At 46.5% G+C, this 12122-nt stretch overlaps 4 protein-coding genes across 6 annotated transcripts; 1 reads left to right on the top strand and 3 right to left on the bottom strand.

The window, feature by feature from the left end:
* Positions 1-3: 3 nt before the first annotated feature.
* Positions 4-5333, bottom strand: LOC136196803 (myosin-11-like). Of its 2 annotated transcripts, none has more exons than XM_065986447.1 (19): positions 4733-5333; positions 3128-3374; positions 3026-3069; positions 2887-2979; positions 2664-2830; positions 2532-2616; positions 2387-2482; positions 2267-2335; positions 2112-2204; positions 1919-2059; positions 1476-1867; positions 1308-1422; positions 963-1258; positions 851-914; positions 724-801; positions 593-672; positions 435-543; positions 233-379; positions 4-134 (listed from the first exon to the last, which is right to left on the bottom strand). In XM_065986447.1, the coding sequence occupies exons 1-19, from the start codon at positions 5264-5266 to the stop codon at positions 63-65; spliced, it is 2922 nt and encodes a 973-aa protein (XP_065842519.1). In that variant the 5' UTR covers positions 5267-5333; the 3' UTR covers positions 4-62. The 2 variants fall into 2 exon arrangements, with proteins under 2 accessions (XP_065842519.1, XP_065842521.1); XM_065986449.1 differs by having other exon boundaries at positions 4742-5333.
* A 41-nt stretch (positions 5334-5374) lies between these two features.
* Positions 5375-6774, bottom strand: LOC136196821 (leucine-rich repeat-containing protein 46-like). The gene is made up of 6 exons (XM_065986474.1): positions 6536-6774; positions 6331-6478; positions 6071-6259; positions 5825-6013; positions 5621-5772; positions 5375-5564 (listed from the first exon to the last, which is right to left on the bottom strand). The coding sequence occupies exons 1-6, from the start codon at positions 6544-6546 to the stop codon at positions 5456-5458; spliced, it is 798 nt and encodes a 265-aa protein (XP_065842546.1). The 5' UTR covers positions 6547-6774; the 3' UTR covers positions 5375-5455.
* On the top strand, positions 6666-8305 carry LOC136196819 (leucine-rich repeat-containing protein 34-like). The gene is made up of 8 exons (XM_065986471.1): positions 6666-6796; positions 6850-6913; positions 6972-7082; positions 7136-7219; positions 7278-7502; positions 7557-7592; positions 7647-7765; positions 7821-8305. Exons 1-8 carry the CDS (start codon positions 6693-6695, stop codon positions 8239-8241), a joined length of 1164 nt encoding a protein of 387 aa, XP_065842543.1. The 5' UTR covers positions 6666-6692; the 3' UTR covers positions 8242-8305.
* Positions 8221-11466, bottom strand: LOC136196806 (delta-1-pyrroline-5-carboxylate synthase-like). Of its 2 annotated transcripts, none has more exons than XM_065986453.1 (13): positions 11231-11466; positions 10827-11033; positions 10616-10768; positions 10350-10565; positions 10114-10285; positions 10016-10059; positions 9768-9965; positions 9589-9714; positions 9396-9533; positions 9019-9339; positions 8776-8968; positions 8626-8721; positions 8221-8529 (listed from the first exon to the last, which is right to left on the bottom strand). In XM_065986453.1, exons 1-13 carry the CDS (start codon positions 11420-11422, stop codon positions 8324-8326), a joined length of 2262 nt encoding a protein of 753 aa, XP_065842525.1. In that variant the 5' UTR covers positions 11423-11466; the 3' UTR covers positions 8221-8323. The 2 variants fall into 2 exon arrangements, with proteins under 2 accessions (XP_065842525.1, XP_065842526.1); XM_065986454.1 differs by having other exon boundaries at positions 10625-10768.
* Positions 11467-12122: the final 656 nt, after the last annotated feature.

Raw genomic sequence — 12122 nt, 5'->3', positions numbered from 1 at the left:
AGTCCCGTACAAGATAAATAACTGACTTCATAATTATAATAAAATTTCCGCAATTGTAGTACCTAGTGAGAATTCTGAGTTTTCATCTCGGCGAGCTCTCTTGCCAATTCCTCGCAACGCAAAGCGCTTGTCACCTACACAGACGAAATTGCTTAATTAGGAGCACGCGCACATCCCTCAAAGCTTTTAAGAATACGTGCAGGTGCGCTTATTATCTCAGATTGCGTCTTACCTTGAGGTGCTGATACTTCTTTGCGGTTCTATGCGACAGTTCTTTTTCTAACTCTAATCGAGATTTAATTCGTTCCAGCGATCCTTTGGCCATTTGCTGCTCGCTCTCAGCTTGACTAGCCAACTTGCTTATCATCAATCGACTAGCCTGCACAAACAATTTGGATGAAATATTGGAGGGGGGCCCCATCTTCCCATTTTGCCTTAACGACTTCTTGAGCTCGGCGAGCCTGACTTTTTGCCTTTTCTCGAGCCGTAAGCAATTCTATTTGCTGAGCAGCTCCCCGCTTTTCCAAATCAGCCTGAAATTTTCTAAGGCACCAGGGATTACATAATACATACTAACATGTCTCAATTGTACTTTGCTTCAGATAGTTCAGCGTTCAATTCCACTACTTGCGACTCGTACAAATCTCTAAGCTCTTGCAACTGAGAAGACGCCTGAAGGAGGACTAAGAAAGACTATATAGAAATTTATATAGCAGGGTTTACCTGCGATGACTTCTCCATGGCATCTTGTGTGACGGACTCAATTCGTCTCATTTCCCCTTCCTTTTCAGCCAAAGCAGCCTTAGCGAGCAAAACTTAAAGATAATCTAAAAACAATAAAATGAACCACCTTCAATTGTTCTTCAGTCATAGCACTAGATCGTCTTAGCCTCTCCAGTTCCCTAGCTTGTTCCCTTAGAAAGAAAACTAACAAAGATAAAGCCTCCAGTGCTTATACTAACTCTAAAAGTTTTTCAGCCTTTCGCTGCGCTTCGGCCATAATCTCCAAATCCTTTCTCAGTCTCGCCGCGTCGTTTACTTCGCCTCTGCGCATCCAATTCTGCTTCTCCTCGTACCGCTTCTCCTCCGTCTTTTGCGCCGTCTTCCTCGCATTCGTCAGCTGCCCTCTCAGTCCCATAACGTCTCTTCTTAGCTTGGCAAGTTCGGTCTCAAGCGCTTGAACCTTGGTCTCGAGCTGAGCCTTCACTATCAAACTCGTCTCGTGCTGTCGTTGCAAATTGCTCAAAGACGACGAAAGCTAAAATGAACACTAGAACAAAACCAAAAATCTTACCAACCCCACGCACTTTTTTATTCTCTTGAGACACGGCCTTCAATTTAGCCGTACCCTGCCTGTCCCTCGATTTAATTTCCTCCTCCATTTGAACGAAATTCAACCTCGCTCTCCTCTCCTCTTCATCCCTAGAAAACAAAAACGTTCCTGATTCGAAAAGAAAGAACACCGCCTGCTCAACCTCAATTTTTTCATTGCGACCAACTCCTTTTCCAGCCCCTCCATTTCCTCTCTCGTCTTCTCCACCTCCTCTTTCAGCCGCCGATTCTCCGTCCACGTCTTGGCGACTCTCTCCGCGGCTTTGGCACTTTCACGCGGCACGCGTTTCTCCGCCTCGATCAGCTGCCCCTGCAACCGTCCCACCTCGTTCTGCAGCCGCTCCAAGCTCGTCTCCCAGACGACTTTGATTTCGTCGGCCGACGCCAACGCGTCGACCTTTCGCTCGAGCTCCCCTTTCAGACTAAGCATCGCCGCTTGAAGTTCGTGATTTGACGACATCAGAGACTCAAGCGAATCGGCTAGCCGGCAATTGTCCTCCTCGAGAACTCGGCAAGATTTCTCGGCAGCAAAAACCTTAGAAACAAAACGTAGACGGGTAGTCGCTTCTCTACGTTTTCTTATCACCTTGTCTCTGCATTCGTTTCGTTCCCTTTCAATCTGCTCGAGTCTCGTCTTTTCTCTACGGTACTCGCTCTCCAGATGATCTCTTTCCAGTTTTGCGGCTGTTAGTTCGACCTTTAGAGCTTCGAGAGCAACTTTGTCTTGCTAAAATGGGCCTAGTTTCCTTAGAAGATTTCCTGCGCAACGGTTTGCTTACAGAACGATTCTGCCACGTCCTCTGCAATTCCTTTGACCTATTCAATTCTTCTTCTAGACTTGTCTTTCTACTTTCTGACTCGTCTAACTGGTTCTACGTAGACAGAAAAAAAATGTACCACTACGGAGCTCTCTGAATTTCCACTGGGATCTTACTTGCAAGTGACTCAGCTGAGAGGTGAGTTGGTCACGCTCTTTCGCCATATCGTCAATAGCTTGATTTACCTACGACATAACTTTATCGCAGATCATTGATGATTATGTAATTCATTCTACTTCTTCCAAAAGCTCCTCCTTCGTTGACATCACTTGATTCTTTTCGTCCAACGTGACGCGTAACTCTTCCCTCAACTGACGAACCAAGTCACTCTCCTTTTAAACAAAATGAACGAAAAATTGTCATCTATCTTATGTACGTTACCTTATCTAATTGACTGTTTCTCAACTTTTCCTTCAGTTCTGCTAGTTCTTCACTCAGAAGCACTTCGTTTCTTCTCGCGTCGTCCCTAGCAACACCAGTTTTCATTCTCAGACTGAAAACTTCATTGCTCACCTTTCAATTTCTAAACTCCGCATCTTGTCTTCCAATTCCCCTCGCACATTCCGTTCCTCGCTCTGTCTTTCCCCCAACAGTCTTTCGGTTTCCTGTCTACCTTTTTCCACCGACTCTCTGTCCTTCCGCATAAAATCTAATTCATCTTTCAGCCTACCATTATCGACCTAAAAGAAGCGAAACTTTCCAAATAACTCCAATCATCACACCCGTCTAAACCGACTTCGAGTTCCCTAATTCGTCCAGAGTCCTTCTTCTTTCCACTTTGAAGTTTTTTTACCATTTTCTCAAGCTCCGAGTTTCTCTCGCTAATATCCTATGATTCAACTAACTCCAATCCCAAAGCCTCTCACTGCACTCACATCATTGGATTTTCTCAATTTTTCCAAATCAGCGTCCTTAGAAGCTAAGCAAAGAAATCTCAAAATAGTCTTTCATATCCAAAATATTTGAATAGCTCCTACCTATAGTAGCCTTATACTCTTCAGTCTGCATCTCGGCCGATTTCCTTCTATCTTTCTCCAACTCCAACTCCTTTCTTCCCTTGATCAACTCCCTCCTCAACGACTCCGAATCTCGCGTCAACAATTTCACGTCCCTCCGAGCCAATTCAACGACTCCGTCGACGCACTGAATCTTCTCCAACAGACAGTTGTGCGACTCTTCCAAACTGGCACGCAATTTCATTTCGCTATCCAACTGCTCTTTCAACTAGAAATAGAGAGGCCAACTCAATACTATGTAGTGTTCGGGACCTATTATTCTAAGGGATGCCTTTGCCTATATTAGAGAGCTGGGCCATTATCTTTTATTCTAAGGGATGCCTTTGCCTATATTAGAGAGCTAAGCCCTTAACTTTGATTCAAAAAGATGCCTTTGCCTATATTAGAGAGCTGGGCCCTTATCTTTGATTCTAAGGGATTAGAGAGCTGCGCCCTTATCTTTGATCTGTAATAAATTACAGTGAAACTACAGAGACTGGCCAACCGACTCTCCTGTAATAAATTACAGTGAAATTAAGGAGACTAGCACACTGTTCTCTCCTGTAATAAATTACAGTGAAATTACAGAGACTAGCCAACTGTTCTCTCCTGTAATAAATTACAGTGAAATTACAGACACTGGCCAACCGACTCTCCTGTAATAAATTACAGTGAAATTACAGAGACTGGCCAACCGACTCTCCTGTAATAAATTACAGTGAAATTACAGAGACTGGCCAACTGTTCTCTCCTGTAATAAATTACAGTGAAATTACAGACACTAGCCAACTGTTCTCTCCTGTAATAAATTACAGTGAAATTACAGAGACTGGCCAACCGACTCTCCTGTAATAAATTACAGTGAAATTACAGAGACTAGCCAACTGTTCTCTCGTGTAATAAATTACAGTGAAATTACAGAGACTGGCAAACCGACTCTCCTGTAATATATTAGAGAGCTGGGCCCTTATCTATGATTCTAAGGGGTGCCCTTGCCTATCATACTCTCCCGTATTTTGAACAAAATGTACATAAAAAGGTGACGTCACAGTAGATAGGAACCCGGATTGTGTTCAAAACTTTTCAGGAACGTGTACAGTAGGCATATTATGCAGGCTACATTATCGAGGATAAATACTATTAAAAATAACGGGCACATAGCAATGAGCTTTATCAGTAACGTTCATGAAGGGAACGCAGTAAAGGAGCACGTTGGGTTTGTTGTGCTGCGAGCTGTGCTCGCAGCACGCAAACCCAACTGCGAGCTGATAATGGGCCTCGTGACACGATCACCCAAAGGGGCAGACGTTAGGGTTAGGAGAGGTATAGCTGTGTCCCGCTTACATAAGAGGCCAAATTGTAGGCTTTGCGGAAAATAAAGCATGCCAACTCACATGGTTAGGCAGTGTGATGCAAATTAAGCAAAAGGCTTTACAAAAATTAGAGTAGAGTAATAAGAATGTGCTGGGGGTGTTCGGGGATCCCATGATGGCTCACGAAAGGCCATCATTATCTAGTCTAGTATATAGAGCTGGTGGTGCGTGAGGTGTCCTGAGGTGAACAGAGTGTTGTACTACTGTATCTCACCTCTGTTACCTTGTTGATTGCTCTCTGCTTTCCTCCTTTCACGTTTTCCAGCTGGGTCAACAGAGCCATCTTATTACTGGTGACAACGTCCAGTGCTGACGTCAATTTTTCGACTTGCTTTTCCAGTTTCGATTGACTCGACTTTGCCATTCGCAATTCGACTGTGAAATCCTTTTTCGCTTTGGGACTCGATCTCGATTTGGCGCTTTCCTGCTCCTTTTGGACCGAATCGACACGCGATTTGATCGTTTCTAGCGCCTCCTCGGTCCTTTCGACGCGTTTCAACGCGCTTCGCACGATGTCGTCGTTCCCTTTGGCCGATTTCGTCGATTCGGCTTGGCGTTTCGCTTCCGACGAGTAGCCCAGAGCGGCGAGACGACGAACGAGTTCCTGCGTTCTTCCCTCCGCCTTTTCGACCCGCACTTGGAGCGTTTCGAGAGGCGTCGTCTCGCTCGCGTCGCCGTTCGTTCTCTCGACGACCTGTTTTCGCCATTTTACGCGCGGGTTCTGCGCAGCTTTGTCTTGGAACGTCATGTTCAACGCAACTACGCCGCTTCGATAAGCTTCGATAGGCTTCTAACGACACAAAATTCAATGGGAATCCGGGACATCGGAAGTTTTCTTACCAGTATACCTGTATCTATGCAACTACAGTAGCAATTAATTAATAAAAATCAACTAAACAAGAACTATAACTTCTACTGTACATGGCAATAAAATGCATTATGAAACAGTACAACCAGCTGCTTTGCCATTTCCTTCGACATCGCTATCTTTAGCTAACTTGGGAATGCCATCAAGAACCTTCAGACTAGGAATCTCACGAAAAACCCTTATAAACATATACATTAAACAACACACGCTGCAGTTAAAAAACGCGATTCTTACGCCTGTCTATAGCTATCGTGAAGAACGACTGGGTTTCCCGTCAGAACTAACGAATCTATGTTCGTCTTCCTCAACAGAGCAAGTCCAGTTAAACTCTCTATTCCATTGTTACTTAAGGTGAGATGCCGCAACCGAGGCATTCGAGGCAATTTCTAAAGTGGCCAAGTCAAAAATAATTAAATTTAAAATTATTTGTAACTCTACCTTTAGAGATTTTAAATGGTTTCCTTGAAGATAAATATGCGTGCAAGACGGAAGCAAAACCGAGCTCAAATCCGTCAGCGAATTATCGATGAGCTGCAACTTCTCGCAACGTATCAATCGCTTCAATATTCGAACAAAATTTCCTTTTTGATAATCGTCTCCCAAATCCTGATACGACAAATTGACGCACTAGAATGGAGATAGAACTCCCGGAAAAAGGTTCAGACTCAAGGGTGCTCTTATTACCATGGCATTTTCCCAATTTTCGACTTTATTTCGATAGTCAAACTTGCGCGAAAACGCCCTCGAGCTCGAATCGGTGGCACCGGGACCGTCGGGGCCCTCGCGAACGCGCGGCGCGCGCAATTCGTGGCCCATGATCGCGTTGTCGTTCAGCTCGTGCCAGCGCGTGTGACTGTACCGCGAAGAGGGCAGCTACATGAGAGAAACAAGGGTACGGGGGCGCGGTTGTTTGTAGCGACGGGCCGGAAACGCGACGATTTTACCGGCGGGAGACGATTTCGCGCGCCGACATTACGTGCCGTTCCCGCCGGATCGGTCACGACCAACAGGGGCGCGGCGGGAATGCCGTAGCTGTCGGAAATCGTCGAAGGCGCCGCAATGCCCGACGTCGAACTGTAAGGAGAAGCCGTACTAAGCGCAGACGTCGTTTTAGGTCATTCCGCGGCAATTGCGCCTGAAAAAGCTCACCCTTCAGACATTTTACCGTCGCATGGTAGTTCTGGGTCGATCTCCGGGGACTGTCGGTACAGCTATTTTTAGTGCAACTTATGTCGTTGTCATTGGCGATACGTCACAACGGCTTGTTTACGCCCCCGGATAAGCATAGGAGTTCTGCGTGTGTATCATGTCGCCACCGTCGTTTCTAAGTCGTTATGAGGGCCAGTGCAAAGTTTTAGAAGTCGACGTCAATAGGGGACTAATTGAGTTCCTACGAAAAGAATCTGGGAGGTAATTCGAGGACTTTTGTGGCATCGTTTGTCGCTCACTTAGTACCGGATCAGATCAGACGAACTCGTTCTCCCGGGGAATCATCCCGCACTGCGGAAATCTCGCCTAAATGCACAGGCAGGGGAGATGGCGGCCACCCTTGAACTAATAATACCAAATATTGACTTTTCTGCAGGATATCAAAGCCGTATTGGCTGCCATAACTAATTTGACCGTTTTGCGAATTGATATAAGCTACAACGGCCTATCGGACGAAGGCGCTCAGCACGTAGCGAGCTTTATGAAAGTACCATGCCAACCCGCCTTCCCGGATAATTTTATGCATGTCAGTACGCCTAGCAAAATTCTACGGTTGAGATTTTGAATATCAGCTACAATGATATTAGCGAAGCCGGTGTTTCTGCTATCTGTAATGCGCTGCAGGTTTTTAAATTAGATCTTCCTAGTGTAGCAGCCTACTAACGAGAATCAATCTGAGTAGATAAATTCAACTCTTAAATCAATAAACTTTTCGGGAAACGAATTAGGCAATCGGGGAGGTCTTCATGTGGCCGGAATGCTGCAAGTGAATGCAACACTTGAGGACGTAAATCTTGCCAATACGGACCTTGGCACGGACAGTGTCATTGCCATGTCAACAGTCCTACACCAAAACTCGACAGTGCGCTATCTAAATATGAACCGACCCCTACTGCATAGCAAACAGGTGACTTTGTAAAATTATGTCAAAGGCATATTGTGGACAAGGCTGCTTGTTTAGGAGGAAACCACAGTGCACATTGCTAATATGCTCAAAGTACGGGGGATAACTTGACATCTTTTGAGGGCTCGACTGTATTTTTTGTATTAGGTGAATACAGGCCTAAGGGAAATTCACCTGCAGAAGCATGGCATACGAGACTTTGGCGCTCAACTTCTCCACGAAAATCTCAAGCACAACGTCTCACTTACGCATTTAGACATTAGCTGGTAAAGCCATAATTATGACAAACGTCTCATATTTATGTATCTCTCTTACCCGCAGCAATCGCATTAGTCGAGACGGCGCAGCCCAGCTGGCAAAATTGCTCGAGCGAGATCCGCCTCTAACACATCTCGATCTCGGCTACAACAGAATCGAAAACGAAGGCGTCATGGCAATAGCAACGGCTCTCTCGAATTTCAACACGACATTGAAAGTGCTCTCGGTGGCGGGCAACTCGGTTCGCAGCAAGGGTCTCTGCGCACTCGCCGCCTCGCTGAGAGCAAACGTCACACTGGAGCAGGTATTCATATGGGGAAACGAGTTCGATACGGCCACGTGCGTCGCTTTCGCGGAACTGACCGAGGGAGAGGCATCGCGCTTGTCGTCAGAGCGGGGAAGCGACGTGAAGGCTTACGTTGTCGACGGCGTGACGAAATTAGCGCAGCTCACTCAAACGGACTCGTGGGTTAAAATACTGTAGAAACAAAAAAATCAATTATACACCTGCTGTAGTTGAAATCGATAGGAATTCTACTGTAAAAGTACGATTATGAGTTTGCTCTTTATATCGTGATCCGGTCCGAGTCCTTCTCCTGCTTGGCTGTCAGATTGGCAGGCAGTTCCTTGTGCACGTAGCTGCTCCGACCGCTGGCAAAGTCCTTGACGGTGTGACCGGCGCCTCGAAGGACCCAACGCGTTGTAAGAAGTCCTTCAATGCCCACAGGTCCGCGACAGTGGACCTTGTCCGTACTAATACCGACCTCGGCACCTGGTAAGAATGTACAATAGAGTGATGGGTATAAAGGAGTAATGGGCGATGACTAAAGCAATAGGGAGCGCAGTGGAACAGAGGTCGCTATCTTACCCAATCCAAAACGATATCCATCAGCAAAGCGAGTGCTTGAGTTATGAAAAACGCAAGCGCTGTCGACGCCTCGAATGAATTCAGTTGCCGTTTCGCCTGCATGCAAAACTCCAGTATATGCCACGCTACTACGCCTAATCTATTCCCTACTGTTGTTTGTAACGATTGCGTCCGTGTGAGCGCTTCCGTACCGGTTTATGTGATCGATGGCATCCTTAACGTTCTGTACAGTTTCCACCGTGCATTCAAGACTTGCATATTCTTCTTGAAATGTAAGCGAAATTGAATCGTTCGACGACGAGCCGATCAGTTGCGACAATTTGGGCCCAAAATTCAATTTAACCTTTTAAGGATAATGATAAATGGTCTATTTTTCGCTAAACCGATTCTTACCCCTTTTTGTTTTAGTCTGTCAATTATTCTCTCGTAAATATTTCCTCCAACGGCGTCTCTGTGCACGAGCAGCGTCTCCATGGCATTACAAGCGGCCGGATAGTTGCACTTGGAATCCTCGACGACTCTCGCCGCCATTCCCTCGTCGGCATCGCGATCGACGTAAACGTGACAAATTCCGGCCGAATGACCGAGCACGGGAACGTGACCGCCGACCTCCTTCTTGACCTGCTTGACAAATTCTGCCGAACCGCGCGGAATCACCATATCGATCGTGCTGTGCATTTTGAGAATACTTTGAACGTCAGACCTCCCACTAAGCTAAAAATCAGAGAGACTACCGTTTAAAAATACTCAGACACATGGTGTACGATTACCAGTTGAACTGCGTCTTCGACATCACACAGACTCAATGCTTCTTGAACTAGTGCGTGAAGATACTTGTTGGTGTTCTCTGCCTCGCTGCCTCCTTTCAGAAGGAGACCATTGGACGTACTGATGGCCAAGGAAGCAACCTAGAGAGAACGCAAATATGATATAATAGAAGCTCGGACATAACGTTCTTCTCACTTGAGGAAGGACGTCCGGCCTGGATTCAAATATGATCATTAGTACGCCTATTGGCACCGTTTCCTGCACCAGCTCCAGTCCGTGAGCTACGAGCATACAACTGCTGCACTCTCCCACTCTATCTCTCTATTGCATCCCCAGAGTCAATTCCAATATATAGGAGTCTCCTCTCGACTTACTTTTCTTAGGTCTCTTGCTATGTGCAGTAGGCCGGAGATGAGACTCTCCAGTTTTCCATTGTTCAGTGCGAGTCTGTCGGTTAGATGGCGGCCGGTTCCATTTTCTGCGGCACGTTGTACATCTAGACGATTTTGTCTGAACAACTCTTCTTTTCGGTCATTCAGTAAATCAGCAAGACGTTCGATGATCTCGGCTCTCTAATAAAGACGAGTAGAAGCTATTATTTAGAGAGTCTCCACAAACCAACCTGTCTTGCACATAAAGACTTCAATTTGTTGAACCCACTACGAGCTGCAAAAACCAATTAGTGACTGGTCACAATGTCTAGCGCCCCCAATTTCCTACCACTTGCAGCCACGTCAACCGTTGTTCGTCGTTCCAAAGGAGCATTCGTGCAGAGAGTTCCCACTAATTTTCCATTGAGAACATCCTTGAGAACGGTCGCCGTGCCAGAATTGCATCCGTTTGCTATGACGACCGGAATGCCAGAAGACACGGTGCTCATCACAGCATCGACCTTAGAGAGGAAAAATGAATAGAACTAAATAAACTATGACGATCGCGCCATAGATGTCTCTTACCTTTGCTTCCATGCCTCCTCGGCCGACTCTCGATCGTCCGTTCAACTCGATGCCGTCTCTTTGACGGACGCTAAACGTGTCGAGCGGAAAAGCGCCCGGCTGACCGGGCGGTCGCGTGTATATCCCATTGACGTCCGATAGCAAAATGACCAAATCAGCGTTCACAATGCGAGCGACCGAACCGGACAGACGATCATTATCAGGCGTGCTATAGGTCTGAAGGAAGACTCTGTCACTTTCTCGGAGGTAGAAATTGCGCACAACACCTCACTGACTTTCTTTAGATCGATACCATCTTCAACTTTGTTCACCGTATCGTTTCCATTCAGTATGGGTATAACACCGGCTTGAAACAGATTGGAAATCGTCAAACGCAAGTTCTCAGGCCTGTCCACCAGATCATAATTACTGAGCAGAATCTATATAAACAGGCCGCATCTAATCGTGTCACTGACAAGTCGACAGCGGTTTGACTACCTGTCCAGCGCGGATGCCAAATTGAGCAAACATCTCCTTATAGAGGGACATGAGACGAACTTGACCGAGAGCGGCGCACGCTCGCGGATCGAGCGGTCCGTCGACGCCGTTCGAATGAAATCGTCGCCAGAGCATTTTACCCAGAGCGACGGCGCCGCTCGTAACGAGGATCACCTCGCGATGCTCTCTGGAATGCAGATCGAAAATCTAGATAATTAAATTTTCTCTTAATTCATAATTCAAAAAAATATGACGTCATAGTTTTGTGGAACCGTTTGTCGTACTGTACGGACACGCGAACCACGAAACGAATTTTTTTAGGCGTCTAATCAATGTGAGAGGGGGGTCGACTTCAAGAACGAAGGGCCAAAGCTCTATTTCTTCTCATTCGTCGGCGTTCTTACCTGTTCTACTATCGCTGCGACTCGAGACAAAGCGATGCCGCATTCGTCTTGGCGCGTGACGACGGCCGATCCCAGTTTGACGACGATTCGACGGCTCGACGTCAGTTCTTCGCGCGTACGGGCCGCCAGGCGAACGTTGGGCGTCGAAACGACGGAGAGTCGTCGCGTAGCGGCTCGGACGATCGTCAGCATGGAGACAAAGTATCGGGACACGCGTGTAAGGCGTGAAGCTTTATTGTCTCTAGTTTAGCCTGGAGGCGGTGCCGGAAGTCATGACGATTGGTCTCTTCTTCTGGACGTGGAAGCGTCGTTCGCATATAAAACTTCATCGGATGGGACGAAGATGTCCTCGTATTTGCTCAGGTGTACTGTGTGTTTTTCTCAAACGAGAAGATTTGCGATAGTGCATGAAAACGGCGTGTGCGTGTGGGAGTGGGCGGAGTAAATTCAATATGGTCATTCTATTGTCCTTATGTCTGCGATCGACAGCTCGCGAAACTTCGCACTCCTCACTTTCTGAAGCCTCTCCATCTACCCTCACGGGCCTATGACTCTATTTAACGATTTGAAAGCTAAAACGTAAACCAAGCCCGTCACTAATTAAATTAAATCCTTCTACAATAGACAGGTGACCGTTGTACGAATTTGTCACGAGATTCAAGGCAGTCAATTCGAACCGGCCGACAGTGACCGCTCTACAGAGGTGGCTGCCTTATGCAGGTGGCCCTTAGCTCAGGTTCCACTGTACCAAATAGAAGTACCTGCATCTGCCTAAACAACTTTCTAGAACGTGCGCTCACATCTACAACGCCATTAGTAGTGTACTGATCTTTTAAGCCATAAAATAACATAATGATCAAATAAAGGTTTTACTCGGCGACTGTAATAAGTG

This window comes from Oscarella lobularis, chromosome 16, assembly GCF_947507565.1.
Source record: "Oscarella lobularis chromosome 16, ooOscLobu1.1, whole genome shotgun sequence".
NCBI classification, from domain to species: Eukaryota; Metazoa; Porifera; class Homoscleromorpha; order Homosclerophorida; family Oscarellidae; genus Oscarella; species Oscarella lobularis.
Note: the sequence above shows the minus strand (reverse complement) of the source record. Positions and strands in the feature narration are given on the sequence as shown.